The sequence below is a fragment of the Melospiza melodia genome, chromosome 3 (assembly GCF_035770615.1).
Source record: "Melospiza melodia melodia isolate bMelMel2 chromosome 3, bMelMel2.pri, whole genome shotgun sequence".
In the NCBI taxonomy this organism is placed as follows: domain Eukaryota; kingdom Metazoa; phylum Chordata; class Aves; order Passeriformes; family Passerellidae; genus Melospiza; species Melospiza melodia.
Genome location: NC_086196.1, coordinates 72619188 through 72646504, shown reverse-complemented (window position 1 = coordinate 72646504; position 27317 = coordinate 72619188). Strand labels below are relative to the sequence as shown.

Genomic DNA, 27317 nt, shown 5'->3' with positions numbered 1-27317 from the left:
TTTCAATATTTAAATTATTTTGATTTTACTTTAATTGTATCACAGCTGTGAAACAGGGGTAAAAGCCCCTTTTGACCAGCCTTCTCTTGTTCCTTTAAGGTAAGGAAGAAGAGCTGGTCAAACAATGGTTACAATATATACACAGAAGTGAAACAAGGCAGATTCTGGAAGGAACACACAAACAAAGCAGCACTCTAACTAAATTTGTATTTATTTCAGAGTTAAACTGGAAATTGTCAAAGACTTTGTATTAAAGTCCTGCTTACAGGCTCGGCTTTTGTGATTCTTTTTTCTCCTGAAACTCGAAGTACCAACCTGCGAACGAACTTGGAGGTGATCTTGCTGATGATGCCCGTGGACGTCCCTCTCCTGGCGTGCGCGAAGGCGCCGCTCTCGTGGGAGGGCGAGGCAGGCGGGCCGTTGTAGGTGGCGTTGCGCCGCTCCCGCAGCTGCTCCCCGTGGAACGTGCTGCGGCTGGAGCTGCCCCGCGGAAAGCGGCTCCGGTCTGGAGTGCTGGTGCTGATGCTATGAGCAGATGGGGAGGCAGCAGGCACTCTCTGAGTTGCACTGCTGGGAAAACAGAAGCATAAATAACGAGAAAGACCAGGCTAAAAGCCCTCCTACATGACAACTGTTTCACAAAGACGGGAAAGAAACCCTGCTCTTGATTCTTTTAAATAACTGAATATGCTACTCATTTGCTCTTAGGATTCATCCTTGGTTTGATTTTACAATGAAAATATATCTTATTTCTATCTCAGGTATGAGAGCTGAGATATACTGTGTATATATACTTTTAAAAAGTATACACAGATAATAAGACAAAAGGAAAAAAGTTTAAAAAGTGTGTAGCAAGATCTGAAGGTGCCCCCAGCATTCTTCTGGAAAAATGTGTTCATTAATACCCTTAATGCACTCCCAAAAAACTTCATGGTATTTCTTAAATCATAACCTGACAGAAATAAGTGTCTAAAACTATTCAGGCAGTTAATAGAAAGAACAACTATACCATGGTGCTTTCAGACAACAACGAGTTTAGCAATCTACAAATCAGAAAGGTCTACATTCCAGTATTTCATTTCAATTTATGGTGGCCTGTGTTGTATAATCCCATCTAAAGTAGTCAAATTTTTAACTAGTTAAGTTTTTGAGAAGTCTCTGGAGGGAGGCAGTCAAGGAATTTCTTTAACTGTATACAAACATGTGCCATGCACAACATCAGGTTTAAACCATCATTTAATAACCACAATACTCGAGCAAGCTCCTGTTTAAAACCAGAACGCAATGTGGCAATTTTGACTGGATTGCAAACACTTTGATGTCTGTCACAAACTGAACAAGAGCACTTCTGAAGTGCACAGCAAAAAAGAAATGCCCACCAATCTGTTACCTTGGTCGGTAAGCTTCAGTACCATCTTTGATGGTTGGCAGTGTGACTTTGATAGGGTGACCAGAGGCGGACATAGACTTTTGATGCCGAGGGCGTGTAGAGACAGAGGCCACTGCAGAGCCTGCAGAGGATGTGCTGCTTGCAGACATTTCTGTCAGGCTTTTCCATGGTAGCAAGGCAGCAGGGATGGACAAATGGGAAAAGAAAGGTTAGTGTAAAACCCCTTACAAAAAAGAGAGAAAAGAACTAATTTCTTCTTTTAGAACTCAGCAGTACTGCTTAATTAAACAGAAGACTGGGTAACCAGGCTGCCTGAGTCAGCTAAAGTAAAGAATACAAAACTCAAAAAAAATTATGTTAATCCATAAATGAATTCTCCATATACATTAAGTTAGGCCTTTTCTTTGCTCCCACAATTAAAGCTTACACACACATTATTCAAAGTAATGAAGAAAGACTGCAATGAATACCAGGACATAATTAAAAAATACTGAAAAAGAAATTCACAAAGATTGATTAAACAGATTTTCCTTTTGTGAATAATCTTACTTGTAGTTAAAACAAACATCTAAAACATGAAACAACTGGAACTGCTGTCACATTATCACTTGGAAGTGACTGGTTTTTAAAGGACCAAATTGTCTACCTCTGGACAGCGTCCTCCAGACGCTGCTGGGCTGGGTCAACCCTTTCAAGGTACAGTTCCTTCTATCAGTACTTTCATTTTTCCTTCCTTAAGTGGCAAAAAAGATGAAAGTAGTGGCGAAAGTATTGTGCCATTAATTTTTAAAACAAAAGTCAAACGAATTAAGGCAAAACACAGCTTTGCCTCTACAAGCATAAGTGAAATTGCATTAATAATGTATTAGCAACTGGAGTCCCACAGCTAAATATCAATAGCAAAGAGGTACAGACTTCAGATGAATAATTCGATGACACAAGACATTCAGCTGCACCAAATCCAAATTCAACTGCAAAATAACATCTTGTAGGAAGGGCAAATAATATCACTCAAAAGAAAATTCTTCCTAATTTTTCAGAATATGCTCCAAGAACTGAGCACAATATTCACTGCACGCATGAAAGGAACAAGGATTAGGGATCTTTCAATACTATATAAAAAAATCAACTGTAAAATGAAAAACTTTGGGAAAAGTCCCTTCTCTTGACAGTATTTTATGTATTAAATCTCTTGAAAGAAAAATATCTTTGTCAGAGCAGAAAAGTATTGTAATACATATTATAATGGTCTATCTAAGAAATATCTGTTATCTGTTTGGTTTTTTTTCCAGAGAAGGATTTTTACTACCTTTGTTCAAATACTTGAAACTATATACAAAAAACCAAAAGTGTTTGGGAAAACACTTTTGAAAGCACCCGTCCAATAATTTCAAATTAAAATGCCTTAAGGAAGTACATTAAAAAGCAGAAAACTAATGTGAAGTGTTGATTAAATAGTTGTCTTTCACATGTTCCACAACTCATAATTTTACTGTAAATGAACAACCCTGTACTTCTTATTTCCAAAATTTTATGCATCATTAAAAAATTCAAATATTATGATGGAAAACAAAAGAAAACTAGTTTACTAGATTACGCTACTTCATGCTATGAGTTTTTTATTCATTTTACAGTAACTGTTTTATTAGAATAGCTTGAAAAGCATCAGAGTAAGAGCTGTTATTTGAGTCTCAATTTTAAAAATCCAGTTTTTATTACACTCCATTAAAGCCAGTATTTTATTTTTCAGTCAAGTACAAGGGTTAAATAACACTAAGGATGAACAAAAGATTTTCAAAAAAAGACTAACTGGCAGGGTTAAACACAATACTACTCAACAAAACATACTAAACTCAGCTTCATAGTCATCCCACAAACAGACACAAACTGGTTACCATCACTATGAAAATACTATTTAGGCCAAAAACTTCTATTGAAAGCAATTGACAAATTTTAACCATTTCAGCTTTTTGAGTGGTTAGGGGAGAAATTAAAAAGGATCAGGCTACACTGTCAGAGTGATCCATCTGAAGCTCTCCACAGCACAAATGCCCACTGAGCAATTAGTTGTTAGCACAATTACTTCCTCCTGTGTTGGAAGACAACCCTCGGTAATTAATGTGTCCATAAAAAGAAGCAAAGGCTGACTGACACATTTAGCTTAAAAATTCATTGCAATCAAAGAAGCAGCAGTGGAAGATAAAAACATTCACTTGGACTTTATGTATTTCACATTGTGATTCAGTTCTTGTACCCAAACTAATAAACAAGGAAAGGTGAACAATACCTGTTGTCCTTCCCATTCTGTATTGCAGAATAGCGATCTGAAGAACGTTCACAAACATAAGTGTTCCTCCTTGTCATTCCACTGCCAGAAAACACATTATTCTAGAAGAGGATTAAGATTAAAGTTAAATACTTTCTACTGTATATATATTGGACAAAAATCTAAGCATTGGAAGAAGCAAATCAAAACAATGATTCAGCTACTTATGTATATTGTTAATGCATTCAAATGTACTAAGTCAATCTGTCAACACAAATCACTTATATCATCAGCTGTTTTTTCCAATAGCTCATTCACCATCTCATTACTTCACCACTGAGAATACACTGACAGAACACAAGGAAGTGTAATTTTGCTGACACACACTACTAAGTATTATTATGCAATTCCCACATACTGTATTCCTGTATTGTTTGTCCCTGGGATCAAATAAACTGGGATCCTAGAGAACACACCTATGGCTGACTGAAAGGTTTTCCTGCACAGCATAATTTTCCAACAAGCACTCTGGTTTGTTGCCCCCGTCAAAAGAGCTTTCAAGAGGAAAATGAAAATACTATCAATCTATGTCAGTCAACCCAGAAATTATGATGCAAATAACATGACAAACACTTCTTGTTGCAAAAATACTGATGGTATTTCTTACTGTTGCTAATTTCAATTTGGACAGACTTCCTAAAATAAGCACAAACATACTCTTCCATCCCGACCAAGCACAGGTTTCCTACTGAAGGCTTAGCTTTAGTACATGACATACAATTCTCATTTTCAATACACTACATACTGAATTTGGGGTGGGGGAGGTTGCGCTGTGCCAACATTACATTCTGATACCTGCTGGCAAATGATTTCAAATACCCCAGACTCAGGTACTGTGGGACATCACAAACTCTGCAAGATTTACTATGTTTAGGTCTCTCTCACCTGCAGTTTTTCAGCATTAATATGAACCCACAAAGATCACTTAATAAACTGTTTTACAGCCAACTGTAAGGAAGATTAACAACTGCAATAACTGTTTCTGAAAGTCAACTCCCCTGAGTCACACAAATATGACTGATGGTCATAAATATGTTTTCAAGAAATTCTGCCTTTCTGAAGGTAACATCACGTTACCCTCAAAGTTACACAAAAGTATGTTTAAACTATCCACATTAAATTAGCTTTTTTTCACTTTAAATGTTTGAGTTTTAAACAAAGTACTTGCTATCTGCGTAAGCTGTTCAACCTTGAACTACTGTTGTAATATCAGACACCAATATTCCCTAATCATGCCCATCACAAAGCCTTTCAAAGTCCCCAGTATAGTAACAGAGCTAAAAATGCACAAATATTGAAGTTGCCATTAGCAAGTAAATCAATTTCTCATTCTTCACAGCAAAGATACTCCATTTAATTAGTTCTCACTAAGCAGAGAAATGCTTGTGACATATCAGCTTGTATCACACATGACTCTAATCAGCTTTGGGGCAAGACATTTTGGAAAAGCTCAGATATGAAATCTAATCTTAGAAGACTCAAAGTTCCTGCATGCAATCCACACAACCATAATTTCAAAGATTTTTGCAGGGGTGGGGAGACAACAACCCTATTTAAAATAAAATAAAAAAAAATTAAAGCATGTGCAGATGTATAGCAGATACAGCCTGCAGAACATTAGGAGTTAAATGAACTTCAGCATTTCTTTTGCTTTCAGAAAATCCTAATAGAAATGCACATCATCTTTCCAGAATATCCAAGATGGAAGCACACCAAATCCCAAAGGACAATGAGAATTCCTGCTGCCAGTCAAGTGCACTAAAAGATGGCAAGAGTTTTTGTATTTAATAGACCATGTCTCCTTAACAGCACAAAGTATACTTGAATCTTAAATCATGATTCATGCATATTTTTTTCTCCTCACATGAACTCCTGCCCCTAAGTAGCTGTTTAAACACCATGCAGTGTTTAAATTTTTTCACTGTGAACCCTAAACATCAATCCTACTGCACATGAATTACCAAAAGGCAAAGTAGATGCTTTCACAGTAGAAGAGACAGACTCTCCAATTTGGAACAAAGGTGTTTGAGGCAGTAATATGATAGCAGTTTACAGAACTGAGAATATTGTAACAGAAGCATTAAGAAATTATTCATTTCTTAGTTCAGTTCCTTAATACAACAACCAGGTTGTAAATCACATCAGCAGGCACATGCACCAGGGAACAAGTGGGTTGTTCCAACTCATCTCACTCCATTTCTGAAGCTCAAAATTAGGTGGTTTTAGAGAACCCAACAACCAAATTTACAGAGAAAGTTCAAGAGAGGTATTATGTAGGATTAATCAGATGAAATCCCTGAATCAGAAGTCCCTTGACTTCCTCTGTAGACAGACAAACATTAGAAACCAGAAAAAGAGTACCCCATATTGGCTCCATTCTCATGTTCTTTCCTTAAATATCCAGGATTTTTATTGACAGAAACTGAAGTTTGCCCAAGTGCAGACATTCTCATGTTTACTGTTATGTTAGTGTTAGAAAAAGTAAAGTTGAGGGGGAAGGGAAAGGTTTATTTTAAAAGGCGTCTACTGTAGCCTATTTCTGTCTGCCAGTAAAAGTTACCAGAAATAGACTTAGTGGCTTATTCAGTACCCATTATGTCTATAGTAATCTTGTGCTGCACATTTTGTTTAAATAGGGAAAAATAAATATAACAAGCCAAAAGCACACCCAACTCACACTGGTAACTGCACTTGACTTCTTTCTTTCTGGACCCACAAGTGGACTTGCAGCCATCTCTCCTTTGGATCCTACTGTAGTGCTGCCGTGTTTGCGTGAGACATCCTTGTCCCAGTCCTCTTTCTGCTCACTTTCCACACTGTTTGCCTGAGACCTTTTTGTGTATGACACAGCAGGAGGAATTGAGGGGCCAACTGCCAAATAAAAATAGAATTAATAAATACCTAAAAATAATCACTGCATTTTTCTTGGCCAAAGTAGCCTAAATATAATCCCCTGAGTCCAAAAAAAGCATTTGAACAACTCAGATGGCAAACTCAGCACACAGACCAACCTACTAAATCGAGCTGTGCTCTTTTTACCTACTCTCTCTTCAATTCCAATTTGCAGTTCAGAATTACTTCCTATTTCACATCAATATGTAAAACCTAGAAGAGCATTTAAATTATCATTTTAAATCCATGCAATTTGTACAGGATTATGAAAAAAGGAATTAAAATATATTTTCAAATTTTTTTAGTACTTTTTTCTGTATACCTTTTCTTCTAAATACTATGAAATATTATTTTTCCCTGAAAACCCTAGGCCTACTTTGTTTACAAGCATGTCTATACTTGAAAAATAACACACTTATTTTCCCCTCATCATTCTTTAAAATGTTTTGGGAAAACACCTCCATCAGCAGACTTTTACATTCCTTTGAAATAAAATCATATCAGCTAACAAAATGCAGGAAACAGTAATGTAAATTAGGCAGACAAAAGGGCAAAACATTTTAGAAATGTTTATAGCAATTTGTCAACTAAGGAAAAAAATAATCTTTCATTTAATGTTTCAAATAAGTATTCTCTTTTGATAGAATAATTTTCACCGGAAAATGTTTCCTGAATACTTAATAAATTTGTTGTTGCTTGGAAGCAAACAATTCAGCCCCATAGCCAAATGTAATGATAAAATAATTGGTGTGCTGCCCTTGGGGTTATCCAGAGCAATAACTGCCATTAGTTCCTAAGCACAAAACACCCTCAGAGTTCTCATTTAGTGAGTCAACCAAGTAACAAGTCCAAAGAATTAAATCTGTGAGGTGCGCGGATCCAGATTTACCGCGGAAACCTTCATACAGACACACATCCCGATCAGCTGCACAACAAATGCACAGAGTGGGGGCCCTGCCAGGCTTACAAACCCTGCCCATTCCCACTGAGCTGTGTCTGTAAGTTCACTTGCTGGAACGCCATCCGCACCGTGGTCGCTGAAGCGACGCTGTTTCTGGTTGGTGGAGATGCTCCGCTGGACCTTCAGGTGAGCGGGGGACTGCACCGAGCTGTTGTTGAGGTCACTGCTGGGGCGAGACCTCTGACCCAAGTTGCTGCTGGACAAGGAATCACCTGCTTCAAACTACAAGGAAAACAGGTTTTCAAAGCATAAACAAAATTCAACACTACTGGTACTTCTATAGCATTATAAAGCAAAAAGTTCCAATCAAAGGCACTTTAAAACTTTAACATTGTATCCAGAATTGAATATTCTTCAAGTTTAATTTTATCATTTCATCTCTGTTTATTGCGCTTTAAAAACACACAGCTAAACCTACATAGTTAATGAATGCTCAAAACAAAATTAGAAGGATCATGACAGAAACAAAAACGGTGCTATTTTAAAACCAAAGCCATAGAGTGGTTTTCCCTGACTTTTTAAATTTTATTTTTAATCCTAAGAGCATTCATAGCTCCAGAACAATTTTAAAATGCACTGGATTGAGTCAGAAGGACTAAAAAAGCAAGTACTGACTAAAGGATCCTTTATGGCTTTCAAAACATCTCTATAAAGTCTCTATCTCAGCCACTGATTTGTTCATCTTTAAGATGCCTAAGTTCTATGTAAATGCAGAGGAAAAGACAAATACCCTCTTCCAAGCAATTTGAGCCAAAATTATTTTAGACCAATTCCCTCCATGCTCTGCCATCAGAAGGGAATTCTGGCTCAGAAATGTGAGAAAATGCACTCAAGGATGCACATATCAGATCCACACTTTCTTGGAATTGAAGGAAGGCCAACGAAGCAGCAGGGAAAAAAATTCCTTCAAAAAGAAAGCCTCGGTCTTTGATTTCTTGAAAAATCCATGTGGTCTAAAAGATGTACAGATCATTCCAGTTCCAAAACAATCAGAAGATTTTCTGCCATAAATCTATTAATTACTACAATGCAATAACTTACTGAATAATTCAATATATTATAAAACAGTATATGAGTGAGAAAGGATGAGCATATTTCTGAGAAATAAAGGATGTCACATCTGGGTAGCCAGAAAAATAATTGTTATTAACTACTTCAGATTTTAACTGAAAACATACACGACAAGAAGAAAACTCAGCAATTAAAAGTCATGACACTTCAGATTAACAGCCAGGTTTCTAAAAAAACAATTCAACACATTTACAAGCAAACATGAACATACTGGAGGATTTAATTTATTTCTTCATATTGGAACTAGCAAGATATCCAAGAGGATATGAAAAGGGAAAGACATTCATAAGTTATCAATCACAATAAAAAAAAAGTTACAAAATAATTAAAAAAAAAACAGCATTCAACCCAGCAACATATAAAGGCCAAACCAGAAAATGTAAACAGCACTTACTTCAGGTGGTTTTCTACCTAGAAGCAGGTAAGTGGCCATGACTTCATCATACTTTTGGTTTACTAAAGACTCATGGATTTCTTCTCTTGAAAAGCCCATTGTGACCATAATGTCTAAAAGTAAAAAGAGCCAGATATATCAGCAGAATGTGTTTGGGTTTACTGACAACTTAAGAACAGTGAAAACAGAAAAACAGCCTTAAATTTACAAGTAACTAAGATTCAAATCAACCCAGTGAGGTTTTCTTGCTGTGCAAAAATAGAAAATGCTACTAACTCCTCTCCTTCTTATTTTTGTCTTGAAAATTCCCAACTACATTATAAACTCTGAACTAATTTATAAAACATTCAATGTTATTCAACAACAAATAAAGCACTGGCAAAGAGAAATTATGAATAGCTACTGGGCCAAAACAGTTACTTTCTCTAACCACGGTGGGCAAGAAGTGTTGCCTTCATAAGAAAATCTGCCTCTTTCAGTCTGTTAAATTCTGTAGTCTTATTTGTCTTTTGCTGTGCTTCAAACTAAATTTCAAGATTCATGTCAGCTCAGTGAAGTCACAAAAGTAGTCATAAGGAGGCCATTGTAATGGAATTTCTCATTTAAATAAAAAGAATGCATTTTACTTGTATGATGAGATTGTAGGTCAAGTTCGTAAGAGCTTAGTTTGCCTTCCAAGATAAAACTGCCTGTGTGCACCAAATGTAACACCCTTCTTCTGAAAGTCTTACCTATTCTTTTGGTGTCATTGAAATCTGGTTCAGGCTCAGTATATGGCTTTAGTTCTTCTTCTTCATGGCCAACATTCATCCACCGATCCTTCATGATTTGCTAAGAAAATAAAAGAGCTTTAGGCCATCATGCTCTTTACCATACCCCATTACACTTGTGCTAGCTTATCTGATGAAAAGCAATTTAAAGTTCACAATAATCTGAATGCTGCTTGCTCTTTCCCTCATACCTTTTCTCCTCATGTCTTATTTTTCTTTTATCTTTCACGTCCTTATGCTCCCATAAATTCATTTCTCCTATTTACCATTCCCTACACAATCACCCTGACTAAAATACCAGAAAAAACCACTGAAAAACAGAATCCTTCATTTTGTTCCTTTGCTTCCATGTGCTCTTCTTGGTTAACAGCCTAAGATGCTAATGCAATACCAGCTCTATCATGATAAAGAGCTCCTTTGAATAATAGCAAAGGAAGTGTTTAAAAACTAAGGTATAATTCAGGAAAGTGCTGATGCTTCCTACAGTCATTAGTTTCAAGATCACAATGCCAACTGGTCATTTTTTCCTATGGATCTGTTCACTGCACTTGACCTAAATATGTTTGGCTGGAGGGACAAATGCCTCTTAACTCTATAACATGCAGTTATTTACTTCAAAAGTTTCTCCTGCCTTCTTTGGAAAATTTCCTTCTGTTGTGGCCTGGATCTGTTTGTAGGCCTTCAAGATTGATTGCCCAGAATCCCTAACCATCACTATTTTTCCTTTAAGAGCATATTCATCTTCAAACAGCTAAAATAATTTTTCCTCCTACAGCAACTGGCACGCGTATCTCTTCAGGGGCAGATGCTAATACTGCTCACTACATGGACACAAGAACAAAACAAATGCCAGCAAGTCAAGTTTCCCACAGGCTCCAAATCTGCCTCACAAACGCTAAATTAAGTTATTTCTCACAAAGAGCCGAAGACTCAATTTTCCATTGATATAACCAAATTCTTTGTATGTAGTGCTGCTGTCAAATTACATGTCCTGTAATTTGTACCCTTACAAGAACAATACAGAACTTTGTGCCAATTAACATTTTGCTGACAATAACACCTAAAGATTTTTTCTATAATGGAACTGATTTTTTGGCTTTTGAGGGGATAAAGAGGGAGGGATGGTGAACACATACTGCTATACTGTATTTCTGACATACAGAGCATAAGTCTACTTGACAACAGACTTGGGTTATGTATTTGTAGTCTTGCAGGAACAGAAGAGACTCCCCACAGCATACTATGCACTCTCTGCAATCATAATTTTGTAAAGATACTGTTAAATAAATCTGAAGTTTAAGCACGATGAAGTGGATGATAGAAACCACTGCTCAAATTCTACCTCCCTTTTCTTTATCCTTCTTGAATGAACCAGCAAGCCTGGAAATTCCCACTAACAGTTTTTCATGTCTCCTCAGTAGGTGGATCTAGAGTTCAACGTAATCTGCTTTCTGTTTCCATCTACATTTCTGCTGGCTTCTGCCTTTTAAATACATGATCTCAGAGGCACGCTGAGTTATTGTACAACTCTTCAACAGGCTCTTACAATTAAGCATTTTGAAGCGACACAAACAATCCAATTCCAGGATCAATACTACATTTGTGTAAGTTCTGCTGGGCTTTCAGTCAGCTGATTAATGAGCAGCCTTGGTGAGGGTATTTAGAAATCTGACTCAAACTGTACTTCTTAAACATCAATCCAAACTAAATTTCAACCAATTAGATATTATTGATGAGTTTTCTCTCAATTTTCAGGAAAACTGCCTAATAAAAATCTGGTCGGGTTCAAGTCCCGTCTGTGTCAAAATTATTTTGCTTTATTATACTCTGTAAGCATAAATCTTTTCTGGAGAAATTTCAGAGCAACACTATGCAAAAGAATTCATGACTGGGGCAGAGGGAAAGAGGAATTTGTTGAAAACCTGACAGTTAAGAAGTATTTTCTGACAGTATATTTTTCCCATCTCTTCCTGGGAAGATTTACTGGTTTGTAACAACATTCTCTTGTTTTGAAAATGTTTCTTCTCAGGTGCAACCATGAAAAAGTTGAGAGGAAGCATTTTAATAAAGATTTGCCTGGTCCTTACCAGAGGACAAGTGCTATACCTAACCCATATGGTGCTGGTCCTCTGTGGATCTCAGCTTTGATGCTGATGTCACTGACAAACATCCTTTTGGATGGTCTGCTAAAATCATGCATGGGAATTGAGAAGCTGTACGGCTCGGACTGAGCAAACATTCAGAAGGCAAAGCACAAAAAAAATCCCCCCCACCTAAGATGACATTATTTTTCCACTTGTAGAAGCTTCCAAAGCATTTATACTTTCATTCTAAACATGTATTTTTAGAAGTGTTCAGACAGAAATTTCTTTCCAAACCACATGCCACAATTTTTAATTCAGCAAATGTGATTTCAGGAATATTCCTTTGACAAAAAAAGGTTGTGATGCCTCTCTACCCCTCAGGTTAGCATACTGATCAATGCCTGATATCAGTATTTTGGGACTCATAACATTTACTTTCTCTATTCCACACAATCTGACTGCCTTATCCCTTCAGTGAGGCTGCTATCCAACACCTTTCTCCAGGGCCAGGAAGGAATTTTACAAAAACTGGGTAACACTACAATACCTAGAATGAAAGTGAAAATAGATTTGAAGAGAAACTGCTGAAAATCCAGAGGAAAATTCAATAAAAGAAAAAACTATTTCCCTAAAACCTAAATATGACATATGTAAACTGTGATCTTTGAAGTGACTACACTCTTACCATTATGTTCTTTAGACAGTAATCACAGAACATAATGAGCACATATCAGTAAAGCAGATGCCATCATTCACTAGTTTCTTCAATAGAGATTTTATTCAACTTAAAACTATTTATAAAAAGCCATAAACCAGCATCAGCTCAGAATGAGTTGCATGCAGACAGAGCTCAGTGAGTGCATTCTTCCTTGTACAGGTAGCCTCCATGCCAGGAAGTGTAAGTCATGCCACTACAAACAAAAAGCTGCTTAAATGGGATTTATTCTCTGGAACACATCCATTGCTGCACAAGTGTAGAAAATGAAACAAAAGTCACTAGTGATTAACTCATGCCAATACTATTTTAAAAGTATTCTATTTATCTTCTGCTCTACTTTCATCTCTATGGTAAGTGGATGTTATTTTAAAAATCCCTCTCTGGTTAAGAATTCATACAATAGAACCAGGCAGCTTTTGAAGTGAACTCTACACCTATTATTTGTTAAATATCACCCATGCATCAAGTATTATCCAAGACATCAATCTTGAACAAAACAGCCCCTTAAAAAACACGGAAGCTTTTACACAACTTACAAGTTGTGCACAGATCTTTTCCGAATCACATGAAAAGAAAACCTAATTTACTAACAACTACAATCATAACTCATTAGGAATCCTCAAAACAGATTTTACCCGAGGGACACAGCAGGAATTATTGTATATATAAAATTTCCAGCTACTCAGAAAGAAAACTACCAGAAGAGGGAGAAGAAAGGCTCAAACAGAAATAACTAGACATCATTAGCTTACCATTCACAGAATTTGTAGTGTTTACATGTATTACAGCACTAAAACAAACTCCACACTCTTTTCCATAATTAATTCTTCTTCCACCTATCCTTTTTAAGAAGTTATGAAAAAGCTAATAGTATTGCCTGCTGCTGGTTGCTAGTCTTGTTTTTATATATATATATATATATAAGATATTTACAATCTTGTCCTGCTTTCCACAGATTTTGAACTAGCTCCATTATCTGACTGAAACAAGTGGGAACAGTTTGCACTTTGAAATGCTCTTATTTAAGTTGTTAATCAGCTGCAATTAAGGTTAGGTTTTCATTGATTAACACTTTCTATTTTTAAGCTGCACTGTTTCTGGAACATTGCCTCTTTTGTTTTAACAAGACTTTTGGGCCCTTAAAACAAGAAAAAAGTATCTCTCCTGAAAAATTAAGAATTCTCAAGCAACTGCTGTATGTATTTTATTCTTAATTTGAGTCCCCTTTTTCCAAGACAAAATTACTTACTTCCAAGCTGCCTCGTTTTATTGGATTCAGTACTAGTAGCTTCTTCAGTAGATTTTCACAGTCTGTGGACATATAGAATGGAATGCGGTACTTCCCCCTCAGCACGCGCTCCCTCAGTTCCTGTAAAATCAGAGTTTTTAAAGATGAGCTCCTAACGACACAGAAAATTTAAAGCCAGCAGAAGCCAAGCATTCATACTGTAACTGTACCTTTAGATTCTGACCATCAAATGGCAGTGATCCGCTCACTAGTGTGTACAAAATCACCCCAAGGCTCCACACATCCACTTCAGGGCCATCGTATTTCTTTCCTTGGAAAAGTTCAGGAGCAGCGTAAGGCGGGCTGCCACAAAACGTGTCCAGTTTATTACCAACTGTGAACTCGTTACTAAACCCAAAGTCTGCAATTTTAATGTTCATATCTGAATCAAGTAGAAGGTTTTCTGCCTAAGAGGAAAATAAAAGAGGAAGAGGACAATTTTTATATCAGATTAAGTAAATATATATATATATATAGTGCAATATATAATTTATCAATAAATACAAAAATGTTTTTTCTAAAACAGTTCACCATCTGCCTCTTTCTTGCAGAATAAAAGAAACTAATGCCCCATACATGTTACAAAGACTGAAAATCAGGAATGTTTACTCAAGAAAATATAACTATTAAAAGCAGCTAAACAAAATTAAAGGTCAGCTGGTCAATCAACTATGAACATTTTATTTTCTGGAAGAAATAACTTAGTTCAGCTTTACAGTGAAGTATCTAGACATCTCAGAATAGCAGCTGAAGCTTTTGACAGGTTCATGCCAATTTCTGATGCCAAGGAGAGTAAACCGAGTCCTAGACATCATCTACCATTATGGCAGAGTAAATGTTAGAAGGAATTTAAGACTTAAAAAAAAGATACCTTCTGCTTGTAAGATGAAACACTTCAAGCTACAAGCTGTACTTTAGCATTCTGTACAAAAAAATCCTCTCCCTCTTATTATTAGTGCTTGCTTCAGCAACAGCCACACCAGGGTGTCAGGACTCAAGTATTTAATTCTTTTCACACAGAACATATTCCATACATCTAAGATTAATGCCTGTGCAGCAATCGTGAATGAAATGCACCATACATACATAGATGCAAGTGTACAGGTACCTGCAGAGTTAGTAAACAGTATCTTATATTTAGCATCACAGGTAGGTAAAAAGACTAAAAGGGTGAAGTTACAGAAATACTAATACATTATTGGGGGAATATATTGATTTCAAAATGCAAGACTGCTGTGCAAGGAGTGCAGCAGAACTGGGTAATGTTTATTTATCTAACTGGGTGTCAGCTCCTGATCTGTGCGCCAGCAACACAAGACAGCACCAAGCAGAGCACAAATCATACTTTTTCAACAGGAGGCCAGATGTTAACAAGACTAGAGGGTTCACCTTATTGCCAAACAATAGCTACACAGCAAAGAGACATCTCTCATCAGATGCTGTGCTCAGAACTGAGCCCAGAAAATACAAAAATGTTTTGGCTCACAATCAGAGAAGCAGCAATCTAATTGTCAGCGGATTTGATTAATAGGGTAAACATGATTTTGTCTGGTTTGTTTGAGCTTATTTCTAATAATTTCACTTACACTCTGTGAACAGAACAGCAGACTATTAACTACCAGTATATCAAGCCAATAGCTGCACAACAGAATTTAGCCTTTATCAGGAGTAAAATACAGCCCATTTTTACAAACTCTATCCTGGAAAATATTTTATTTTTCCAATTCATGACATGTAATCCCAGCTGGTTCCAGAAGACAGACTCACAGAGCTGTTTTCCAGAGCTGACAGCTTTCTACACTACTTCACAAAGACTTCATTTTCCTTGTGGTGAAAACAGTACTGTCAGTGCAGCTGCTCTGTGATTACAATTGTCCTCCTAGTTCAACAGTACTCTGCTACCCAAGTGCCCCACGCTTACAGGTTCCTTACTTCAAACAAAAACACCAAAAGATCTTTTTAATATGCCAAATAGAAAGACAATGCTCTTTTTGATTACATGTTCAGAGCAAAAACTAGGACCTGAAAAGGTAAGTTCTGTACATCATAGGATGAGCAAAACTGGAATTGGTTACAGCCCTCTCAAAACAAATTGTTTATAATTACAAAGTAAAAAGGAGACAATTTTTCAACCAGAATAGCCTGGACAAACTCACATATTTTCTTCCACATCTCTCCAGTTTAGTCTGAAAAAACTTGTAAGTAATAGAGTTTACCCAGTTATTAAAACCAAAAAGTCTTATCAAAAATATCCAAAGTGGTGCAAGATCTCTATCTTGTTGTGCTGCAATATCAATTGCTCAACGTGCTAATATCCTAGAGAGTCAACAGAAGCAGATGAGAAGGCAGACACCACTTTAAAGTTGCTTTTCCTTCTCCACAGCTCCATGAGAAGAGTTTTAAATGAGACAGAGATGTCATATCACTTGGAAAGAAGAGATGAAGCAGAAACACCTCAAAGCCACACATTTAGCCTTTTTTCCTCTGGAAAATATATTTTTCATCAGCTAGGCTGACTGGCTCTCAATCACACTTTACTCTGAACTTTTCAAATGAGTCTAGCGTAAGTCCAGCCAAGAAAAGACAGAGAAAAAATATAATAAAAGTTATTTTGGAGCCTGCCTGGCTGCCTTGCAAATAGGAAAGAGATCAGCAGCAGACTCCTTGTTGCAGGTAGTTCCTGTGTGAATACTGTAAAGCTGTTTAGCATAGGCTTGAGAGCACGGCCTGTGAGCTGTGTGTGCTATGGAACTAAGAAATGGAAGAGAGGTGGAGGCTCTAAGGGGCTCTGGGAGAAAGAGCAAGACATAGGATGCTGATTAACTGCAGGGGTTAATGAGGCAAGATTCAGTCACACAGCTGGGCTGAGGGAGCCAGAGCTAGATAAGCATGAGGAAATGGCTGGCTCCCTACTCCCAGCCAACCTAGAGAACTAGGGAAGGGCTTGTCCTGGCTGCCCAAGAGGTCCCCTCTGCAAAGCTCAATGGAAGTGGCTGCAGTAATCTCCAGGGAGCTTGACAAAACATTGACAGGCTCCAAACCATCAGGCAAGATACAGAGGAATTTTTTTTAATTAAGATTTTGGCAAGATCCAATTCTTTTTTTCTTCCTTGCACTCCGACTTCAGAGTGCTGAGCAGGCACCTCCACCATCAGATGCCAACACTCCTGGGGCAGGGACAACTCAGCAGAAATGGATGTATTTATTTGTTATCCATCCTCATGTGCACATGCAGGAGCTGGGAGATTTGCAGGTATCAGGGAACAGATTTGTAGAAATGAGGTTGAAAGTGTGCTGCAGTTCATTATAAAATAAGACAAAAGATACTGGTGAAGGAAAACCCTTAGGAATTTTTCAACCTCAGCTTTTCACAAGTATCCAGATACATTAGTAAGAAAGAATCAACACCAGTGTTTTCTTTGTAAATTTTCAAAGACATCAAAGCAATAGCACAAAACAGCTTTTAAGTGGGTGAGGATAATGTCCAAGTCTCATGATACCTACACTTGACATGAAGACAACTTCAGGCAAGGCTTAGGTTGTACCTGAATTTGCTTAACTCTTCATATGATCTGGTGGCTTACACAGATACATAAATAAAAACATATATAAAAAAACCCCCCACAACTAATTTCTGTTTACCTTTAATTGATTTTCCTGTCCAAATTAAACACTAGAATACACACCAGAAGCTCAAAGAGATTAAAAACTTAATGTATTTTTTATAAATCACTGAGGAAAGAGTGTTTTATATATCCTTGCAATACAACTTAACTGGAAATATTTTAAAAAAGTAGTGATGGCTGGTATCAATTGATCTTCTGCAGCTTCACTGTGTAGATACCAGCATCACAGCAGGTATAATTCTCTGGAGAGTATGTCTTTTTCTTAAAGCCAAAACTGGAATGAAAGTAACACATGTTCTATTCTTGTCTCTTCCGTGTTCCAAGAGGCAAGCTACATTATTTTTGCGCTTCAGGAAATTGAGAATGAAATACAAGTGATAGAGTTCCTTCATTCACATGTTTGAGGCATTCATAGGCAGTGGCAAGGACTAATACATAGAATGAAATTAAGTCTGTATAATAGGCAGCAAAAATAAAAGAAGTAACAACCTACCTTAAGATCACGATGAACTATGCATTTTTGATGACAATACTGTACAGCAGATACAATCTGAAACACCAAGATGATCAGTGAAATATTTTATTTCAACTTCACTTATGTTTTTGCATATAATTTAGTAATTTTGCTTCCTGATATGATTCATTAGAATGTAAGAAATGAATAAAGTGTTTATCTTAAAAAATAATCATCTAAGTTTCTTTCATTAAGGCTTAGATAGTAAAACCAGAAAGTCCCTATAAGCAGCTCATTTTCATACTAAAAAGTTTTATACATACCATTCAAGATAACTGGAGAACAATATTTTTAAAATGCAAATCACCCAATGGCAATAACTATTGAAAGGAAATTAATCCACCCTTCAAGACAGTAGCCAGATACATCAGCTCAGAATTTATCTTCTAAAATATCAACTGTGTATCTTTGCAATTCATCCCTAGCAGAACAATTCATTTGACATTTTCATGTCTTTCACATATACAACAAAACCCAAGTCAGAAATAGAAAGTTAAGAGCAGTTTCTTTAAATGTTAATTATGTAACTTAATTCTGAAAAACACCAAACTTGATATATTTATCTGATTAAAGCTTTTCCAAAACAATCACTAAAACCAGAGTAAGAAAAAGATTAAGATGAGAAAGTCTGTAATAAGAATATAAAAGCCTATTACAGAATAGCCTTCATACGAAACAGTCACATTACACAGCAGTACCTGTCATCGTATCAACATCTCTAGATAGAACAGCTGTAAAATTCTAAAATATTCAGAAAAGGATTTAAACCTCAAGTGAGTCACAAAAAAAAAAGTGACTCTTAGGAAAACTGACTAAAAGAAAATGTAAAACAATTTTACTATCTTTAGACAGTATATAAGAGGCAGATATTTTTCTCTTCTGGGATTTTTTTCCACTGCAGCTTTAATAAACATTATAAAAAAATTTTTTGTTAAGTAAAAGAAGTTTGCTCACACTCATGTCTATCTGAAAGCAACATAAAAAGAAACAACAAAAAAGAATGGACACACTAATTTCATACCTGCCTGAATTTTGAACGAGCCTCTTTCTCTTTCATTCTTCCATGTGCAACTAGGTAGTCAAACACTTCTCCTGAGCATGACAAGGACAAAACATCAGTATTAATTTTTTTTTACTATCACACATAATCAAAACATGCTTGAAAATAACACACACTCCATGGTGCTCCCCTTCTTGAGGGGAAAGCAAATAGACGCAACCAAGAAAAATTCGTTCTGACTTTTTGTACTGGATTTCATTCAGACAAATAATAACTAAGAAGTAAAAACTAAGTAGTATGAAGGAGCCCTTCATACTAGGACTTCTTCAATTTTTAACATAAATTTACTTAATCACTGTGAAACAAACAATCAATCATGAAAAACAGTCACATCATGAGTAAGACACATTGGGAATTAGGCAACTTATGCACCAGATTTGTTTTGCACATCTCTAGTGGCATCACTTAATGCTATTTATATGATTTCTGTTTATTCCCTCTCATTCTTTTCCTAATAAAGCTGCTCAAATGCCTTTCAGATCCTCATCTTTGCACTGTCTCACAGCAGCCTTTCCTAACTGGTCACTGGCACTGTGCTGGATTCTCTTCCTACATTCAAACGTTTCCCATTCAGATGCTAAGCAGCTTCTCAAGCAGGCACTCATTACCCCTCTCACTATGAGCCCGCTGGTTCCCCTTCCTGTGTTACTGATTCCCATCCCCGGATCTGCCTCTTCAAGAGCTCTGGCACACATTTGCAAGATAAAATGAGGCACCAGTGCTTGCCTAAATATAGCTGATAAATACGAGTGGAGAGTTTTTGCCAGAATCTGTGCCAGATTATCTCCTGATACTGCAGCAAGAGCCTCAGAATAAGAACTACCCTTGAGCACAAACCTAAGAGGTTGCTTAACACAATCAAGAAATCCTGCCCTGAGAGGTCTGCTGGGACTGCTTTGAAGGCCAGATTGAAATAACCCATTAAATCCTTAAAGCGTTTCTAGGCATGCAACTTGCATTTCAGTTTATCCTTAACGCACATTTCAGAATCTACTTACCCCCACTGGCATATTCCATTACCAAATACAACGTCTTTTCAGTCTCAATAACTTCAAATAATTTTACTGCAAGAAAAATGAATGAGAGAGATTGCAGCCAGGAGTAAAAGCACAGCACAAACAAATAATTATACTCATGGAATGAGTATAATTTATGGCCAGTGATAACACTAAATCATACAGAAACTTTATATCCTTTAGGTAAGCATTCTTTTGAGAGGGAAAAAGACCAAAAATTAATTTCTAAATCACAGTTGATAATAAAGCATATTAATTCACAATTTTCTCAGAAGTTTATGCGTACAAACGAGTTCATGCTGAAATTAGTTTCACTTGACACAGACTTGATTTAAGATCATACAAACCTCCCCTGTTTTGCTAGCAAACTGCTCACACTCAGAAATCCAAAATTCTGACCAACTAAAAACCAAGTGGATACCAGAAATGTTAAGTTTGACTTTCCTCAGATTGCAATATAACCACTCATTTAAAACAAACACACCCCCACCACCACCCCCAAGAAAAGAAAAAACGGCAGAAGCTATGAATGCTGAAAAGCAACAAACAATTTAAGGGATGAGAAGGGAGTGCCTAGCATGTAATAACTTGTACACCTCATCCATACCTTGTATGCAACAAGCCCTCTGGCCAATTCAAGACCATTAACTGTCTCTGGAACAAGACTGTCCAGCCCTCCTCAGCCAGAAGAATTGTCATCACAAAGTAGGGCCCTGAAGCTGTGGGGTAGGTGAAAGAACTAAAGCAGAAAGGGAAAATTACATACTTGGTAATTCTAATTTTCTGGAAATATCAGTCAGCAGGAGTCTTTCCTAGACTGAACTAATGGAGTTCTGCTACTCTCACCTAAGAAACTCATGCTTTTGGGTCTCAATAATAATTTCAATAGAAGAGGGGAATTGGGGTACTTGATAGATTGGAGAGCTCACATCTACTCTGTGTAAGGCTTTCCTGGACTGAGCAGTTTACCTCTCTGAGCAAAATTCTTGATGCAAGCAGAGTCAATAAAAGAAGGGAGACAATGAAGCATTTACTAGATGCTTACTGTCCATATTAGCTCCAGAAAAAGTTTAACAGAAGTACATTCAAATACAGCCAAATAGAGTAAAATGTAAACAAGTATAATAGAAAAAAAGGCAGCAGAAATGCAGGGCTCCTACCAATATTGGGATGATTCAGAATCTTCATTATTCGTACTTCTCGAAACAACTGTCAAGGAAGCAGGACAATTTCCTTAGAATGTGTTTATTAGGGAAAAATTACACAAGATATGCAATTTTAAATGGCAAGAAGACAGAAAAAGCCATAGAGAGTAGCATTAACATAAAACACAGACAAATATAGTGCAGTGAACTCCAGAAAATATAATCTACATCTTATGCATTAAAATAAATATAACGACCTCAAATATCTACATACCAAAGCCAAGCTAATTTTTAAGCATTATGCAAAAAGACACACTAAGTTGCACAGCTCTTTCTGAAGTTCCACATTGACCAAACCCCACAGATTATTCACACAAGTAGTCACACTCACTTTCTCTGATTTCTTTGGTGACTGGCAAGCTCAGCCAAATACCCTGAACACATCGAAACCATAGGTGCAAGTACAAGGTGCAGCTCTAGATAGAAGTCACATACAGATGTTCACATGGAATAAGCTACCAGGAATTCTGACATCCTCCAAGTCCTGCTGATCCACAGAGGTGAAGCAGGCAAGTTTGCTTTCCTCACAGCTACCAAATTTTACACTGGTCACAAGCAGCAGTGATGCCCCCTCTCCCCCCCCCCCCGCAAGTCCTGAAGATTTATCATTGCTGAAAGTCTGCTGTATGACACTGAAACACATAATTATAAACAACTGGACAAACTTAAAGCCCTTAGTTTATACACTTCAAACCAATTTTTTTTAAACATAAACAAGAGGTTATTGGTCTTAAATTTCTACCATTCATGGCTTTATTAATTAGAGGTGCATCAAGATTAACCAAGGGGTTCAAAGGAAAGAAGGCAAATAAAAGAAATAAAAAATGCCTACGTAGTTTGGTGCCATGTACTTGAAGTTGGGAGTACTGATAGGTTTGCATTGTTTAATTCAACAGCATAGCCCCTATTTAATGTGCTGCACACTCTTTGGTCCCTTATTGGGCTAACTCAGGATGCTGAAATAAATTAAGAAATGCTCACTCTTCAGTGTAATGCTTAGACATTTTGGAAACATTTTATAGTCCTCCTTAGAGAGAAACTGGGCTCAACACATTAAGTGTGTTGCTGCTGTTTTGCTTCTCTCATGCTGCAGAGACATCTCACTCTCTCCATTTTCAAAATGAGTCCCATTTGATCAGATGCAACCACTGCAAAAGGGTACAGTGATGCAAGGCAGAGACTGAACAGCTCCCTAAAGAGTAGCACTTCAGCGTATTTTATGTTTCTAAAATTCTGCATTTATTCTACAAGTTAAGACTACAGAGCAACATCTTATCAACTCTCAGCTTTTGATCATGTACTTTTGCTACAGCACAAGTAATAATATTACAGATGTATACTTGCATTATTCGAGTATTTCACGCTAGTTACTATGCATTTGCCTTATAACAGCCATTAAGACAATTTCAGAGGGAAGCAAAGACTACAAAAGCATTTCTCTGAGCAAATATGAACAGACATGGTTTGCTTACATCCAAAACATAAAACAAGGGTATGTAATATCATGCACCAGAATTAACTTCAGCAAATTTGTTTTCCTCATAAAATCAGCCATTGTTAAGGAAAAACACCACACCAGGATGTTCACTGTGAATTTGCTGTTTTTTTAAGTACTGGAACTTGTCGCACAAGAATAAATTTCTCAGCTAAATCAAAATAAACTAGTCAGAAGCTAACAAATCTAATCCAAGGGATGGTACAGCATCAGTAGAGCTTCTAAGCAGGGATGTGGAAAATCAGTTCCTCCCCTAAAGACTGGAAAGACATTTCATAACTTAAGACTGGTCTATGAGGTATATATCATAATTTAATGCTGGTAAAAGAGGTATAGCAGCGAGCCTTCATAAACCGGATTAAAATGAGACTTCTATAGAAAATAATTTCAACCTTCACATTTTTATATTGAATGTAAAGTACATGGGAATTGAAAAAGAAATGACATACATTATTTTATTCAATATTCTCAGAGGATTTAGAAGTTTACTAATTGGTTTAAGACTCTAATTGGTTCAAGATTCAAATTGATTTTACAGCGAAAAGAAATTTTGTTCCACAAATATTTCTGAATAAAAGCCTTAACAGTATTCAAGGACATGATTTTATATTGCAACTCTGCATTCCATGAAGCATTACTTTGACATTAATCTCCTCCCCCACACTTTCCCCATGCAGAAGCACACTGGTCATTAACACCTACAATGCCAATAACCATGTATTTACAAATACAAACATCTCTGAACAATAGCCACTACACCCCTCAATAACACTCAGGATATACCTCTTGGCATATAGAGGTATTTAAGCAAAAAGAGCACAATTATTTCCTACAAAGCCAAGTTGGTTAAACTTGCAAAAATCGGGACAGAACAGTGATGTTTCTTCTCTGAAGACAAGGCAATCTGCTGCAGGATTATGATCTATTTTCCTGATGAAAAATAGCTTTTTCAGAATTCAGACACACCTGTATTTTCCTGAGCAGCAGTGTCCTCCTCTCTCAGAAGGTGAAAGTGACTTATCTCCCTGACTCATCTCTCATCACCCCACAACATATTCATAGGACCACTCTTCATTCTTAAAAAATGCTACCATTCAAAAAAAAGCTCTTGAACAAGCATCTCCTTGTTGGAAAGGTGCTTCAGCCTCAAAAGCTTCACTTATAAAAAGAGATAGCCAGCACTGTACTTGGTTTCTAAAATTTATAGTTAGGAAAAAGCAACAACACTTGAAAAATTGTTTCCCATATTTCCAGCTTAATTTTTCAAGGCACAAACTGCAGAAAGCAAAGATCTGCCACACCATTAAAAACATTTCTACTTGCTGTCAGATTGATACCTATGTTTAAGATTTACTTTGTAAAGTTACTACAAACTGAAAATATTCAGTTAACCAAGACTCTGTCTTCTTTGAGAAACATGCTTGAAAGCTGCTCAACTTTCTAAACTGTTACTGTGAAAGGATGTGGCAAAAGGAGCATGACTCTCAATAGGTAACACATTGAAATTGTTCCAAATCTTCCACATTACTTCTGTTCTGCTTTTCTCAGCAACAAAAGGAACTTAAGTTAGAGGCTCCAAACATGTTTAAAGAATAAAAGCTTGCTGACCCCTAGAAGGGTTATATCTGAAATAACCATTTCCTAATTAAACCTATTAATGGAAAAAAAGGGCACCTTCTGCTCTACTAGCAGTTTGCAGAAGAGCAACAGAATGCCGTTTCAGAAACACCCCCGGTGAAGCCAGTAGAAGACAAAATTTTCAATGTAGCAGACATGTAAAACAGACCAGCTATTTTGATACAAACTTGTGTTATGACAAAACCCAAATACTTACATTTGGAAACAAATTACAACAGTGACAGTGGAAAGAGCTAAGTCAGTACAGTAAGTTACTATCAAGATCGCAAGTCAATAAAGCCAGCTCTGCTCTAAACAGATGCTCACTAAGTACTGTGGTAAGCATATACTGAACAAACTGAAAACAAAGTAGAAAGGCAGGACCCTTAATTCAACATAGGATTTCTGTTTAAAAACATAGAGGTCCTGGAGCAAGAAATACAATGGAAGTTAAGACATTAACATAAGCTATCACATTGCATGGACAAGAAAGCAAAATTAAAAATTCATAACGTCAGCTAACTCAAGCCATCAAATGTTGGGCCATGACACAAACTAAAATAACTCTGTCTGGAATACCCTGTGCATACAACAGGGCATGAAAATCACTGGTGAGCAGCTAGGAAGAAATGAAACACTCTTTGCTTTTACACCTGTGACTAACTACAGACCCAGCTTGTATAACACTTCCAGCAAGTCAAGTATGTGCTCAAATATTTCTCTTTACAAAACAGAATGGTGCATGTGAAGACATGATGACTCATTTCACTTAATTAGGTCAGTAGCAAGTACTGTAGCAAAACTGACTTGCACCCCGTATCCTTCATACTTTGGTGAATGGAAAGGGGATGGTTTTGTAAATGACCCCACACCCAAAATAACCAGAAATTTGTCTTGTTTGATTAATAATAATCAGTGGTGATTGAAGATCTGAAAGTTTTGCTGAAATGCAAAACTTATCAGCTTTGACGTTCTAGAGACCATCCTCTCAACCATGAGAATTTAGATGGGTTCAAACTCAGGAGTGGTATTTTTGTGCCAGTAACATACTCCAGTATCCTCTATAAACCTTCATCAGATAAGTATGTTCCTATCAACACAATACTCCTATCACTCCTTCCCACTCCCAGCACTGCCTCCTGAAGAAAAAAACCAACCACTCAGCTCTTTGTACAGCAGAAGCCTGATGACAAAATTATAAAACTTCACATTGCAGACATACTAAATTGTATAAAGAGAATGACAAACAAAATGTAACGGCTCAGCGCAGAAAGAAGGAAAAGAGTGACTGATTTCATAGAACAGAACAAGAAATTTTATTATTTGACTAACAATCCACAAATGACCCACTAAAACACTAACAGAAATTATCTTAACCATGCTAATGAACCACCCTCTCATCCTTATTTGCCTTGTATTTACAATTGCTTCAGTGACTGTGAAAAATTGTGTTTAAGTTTACTTTTTCGGGCAACCAGTATTCATTCACTCAGTCACAGCCAAAGACATATAACACTTCAAAACAAAGATTATTTTTTCTGAAAACCATAATCAGTATTTTACAAATGAAAACATGATCCCAACAAATAACCCAGTTTTTCAGTGTGAGCAGAAGATGCATCAATATATTTACAAGTTACTGAAGAGTGAAATTCCAGTTAGATCACTAAATTTAAATGTCTATCCTTAGTTCTACTACAAGCAGCTTCTAAGAGTACCTAACACTGTTTGTCTTGTTGCCAGCTTCCCACTAAAAAAAACCAAATAACAGCACCAATGTCCTGTTGCATGAGTACTTTATATACTATCTGTGCAGCATGACAGCATCTTTTGTATGCTATGGAAGTCTTATTTATACTTGGAATAGATTATTGAATTATTATTGAGTATTTTTGTATGAAATACAACTTAACATTAAAACTATTCTCCCAAAGCTGAGTTTTTCTCACTTAGTTTTCTAGAAAGTTTTAACATATTTTAGCTTCTCATTGCTCAACTATGAGACAAACCCAGCCCTAAAGTGTGAACAGCAAGCTAGCTAGGAAATAAGCTATGTGAGCAGCACAGGATTTCCACAATGTGCTCTGTCACACACTGCCCCTGTGGGTCTCTCTTCTCTAGCTCAAATATTAACCAAGAGATTTGTTTAATAAAGGATATAGGACTTAATAGCAAAGCCTCTGCATGGACTGCACAGCAGGTTGAATTTAAAAAAAATCCAGAGGAACTCACACTCAAGTGCTACAAAGGAGACATTAAAGCAAATAAAGTATAAAAGAGACAAAAGAAAGAAAGAAATTAAAGGAAAACTGTTTACAACTCCCCATAACCAAAGTTACACAATAAAATAAATTGTAGCAGCAGCCAGAGATAAAAGAACAGCAATAAGCCCTGGCCTTCTCCCATTTCTACAGCAACAAACAGCAGTCTAGTATTTGTAAACAAAAAATACCCCAAAATTTTATAATGGGCATCCTCCAGTAGGACAATACAACATTTCTGTGCTTTAGCCACAACAAAACATACACAGAGTTAAGTAGTAAAAATCCAAAGCAAACTAGAATCCCCAGGGTTTTGATAAAACCTTGATCACAATGACTATGAAAGACTTCTGAATTTCTATCTACAGGCATAAACAACACTGTTTTGATTATATTCACTCATTTTGTCAATTCTGTGCACAAAAAGTAATTGCCACAGGCCCCTGAGTTCAGCAAATATTTCATTAAAGTTGAAAGACTATGAAGACAAACATAGAAAACATTAAAGCAACAGAAGTTGGTACTCTTAAGTCCACAAAAAAACCAATTAGTACATTAAAGAAAAAATCCAAGAATACCACCCTTTACAGCATTAAATCTTGGTTTAGCATGTAGACAAACAGTTTGTA

The 27317-nt window shown here is 36.6% G+C and overlaps 1 protein-coding gene across 7 annotated transcripts in view; it reads right to left on the bottom strand.

Moving 5' to 3' along the window:
• The window catches only part of MARK1 (microtubule affinity regulating kinase 1), a 57335-nt gene that overhangs the window by 6403 nt on the left and 23615 nt on the right, over positions 1-27317 (bottom strand). For 4 of the 7 annotated variants that reach the window (XM_063152242.1, XM_063152238.1, XM_063152240.1 and 1 more), the window contains exons 4-16: positions 21271-21319; positions 20093-20158; positions 19056-19126; positions 18014-18070; positions 14065-14301; positions 13856-13975; positions 9766-9865; positions 9035-9147; positions 7638-7791; positions 6394-6587; positions 3678-3778; positions 1391-1549; positions 316-570 (exon numbers count right to left, since the gene is read on the bottom strand). In XM_063152242.1, coding sequence (XP_063008312.1) covers positions 316-570; positions 1391-1549; positions 3678-3778; positions 6394-6587; positions 7638-7791; positions 9035-9147; positions 9766-9865; positions 13856-13975; positions 14065-14301; positions 18014-18070; positions 19056-19126; positions 20093-20158; positions 21271-21319 — 1676 coding nt within the window. Of the gene's footprint in view, positions 1-315; positions 571-1390; positions 1550-3677; positions 3779-6393; positions 6588-7637; positions 7792-9034; positions 9148-9765; positions 9866-13855; positions 13976-14064; positions 14302-18013; positions 18071-19055; positions 19127-20092; positions 20159-20717; positions 20849-21270; positions 21320-27317 lie in introns of those variants that run through there. The other 3 variants (XM_063152241.1, XM_063152239.1, XM_063152243.1) reach the window with 2 other exon arrangements.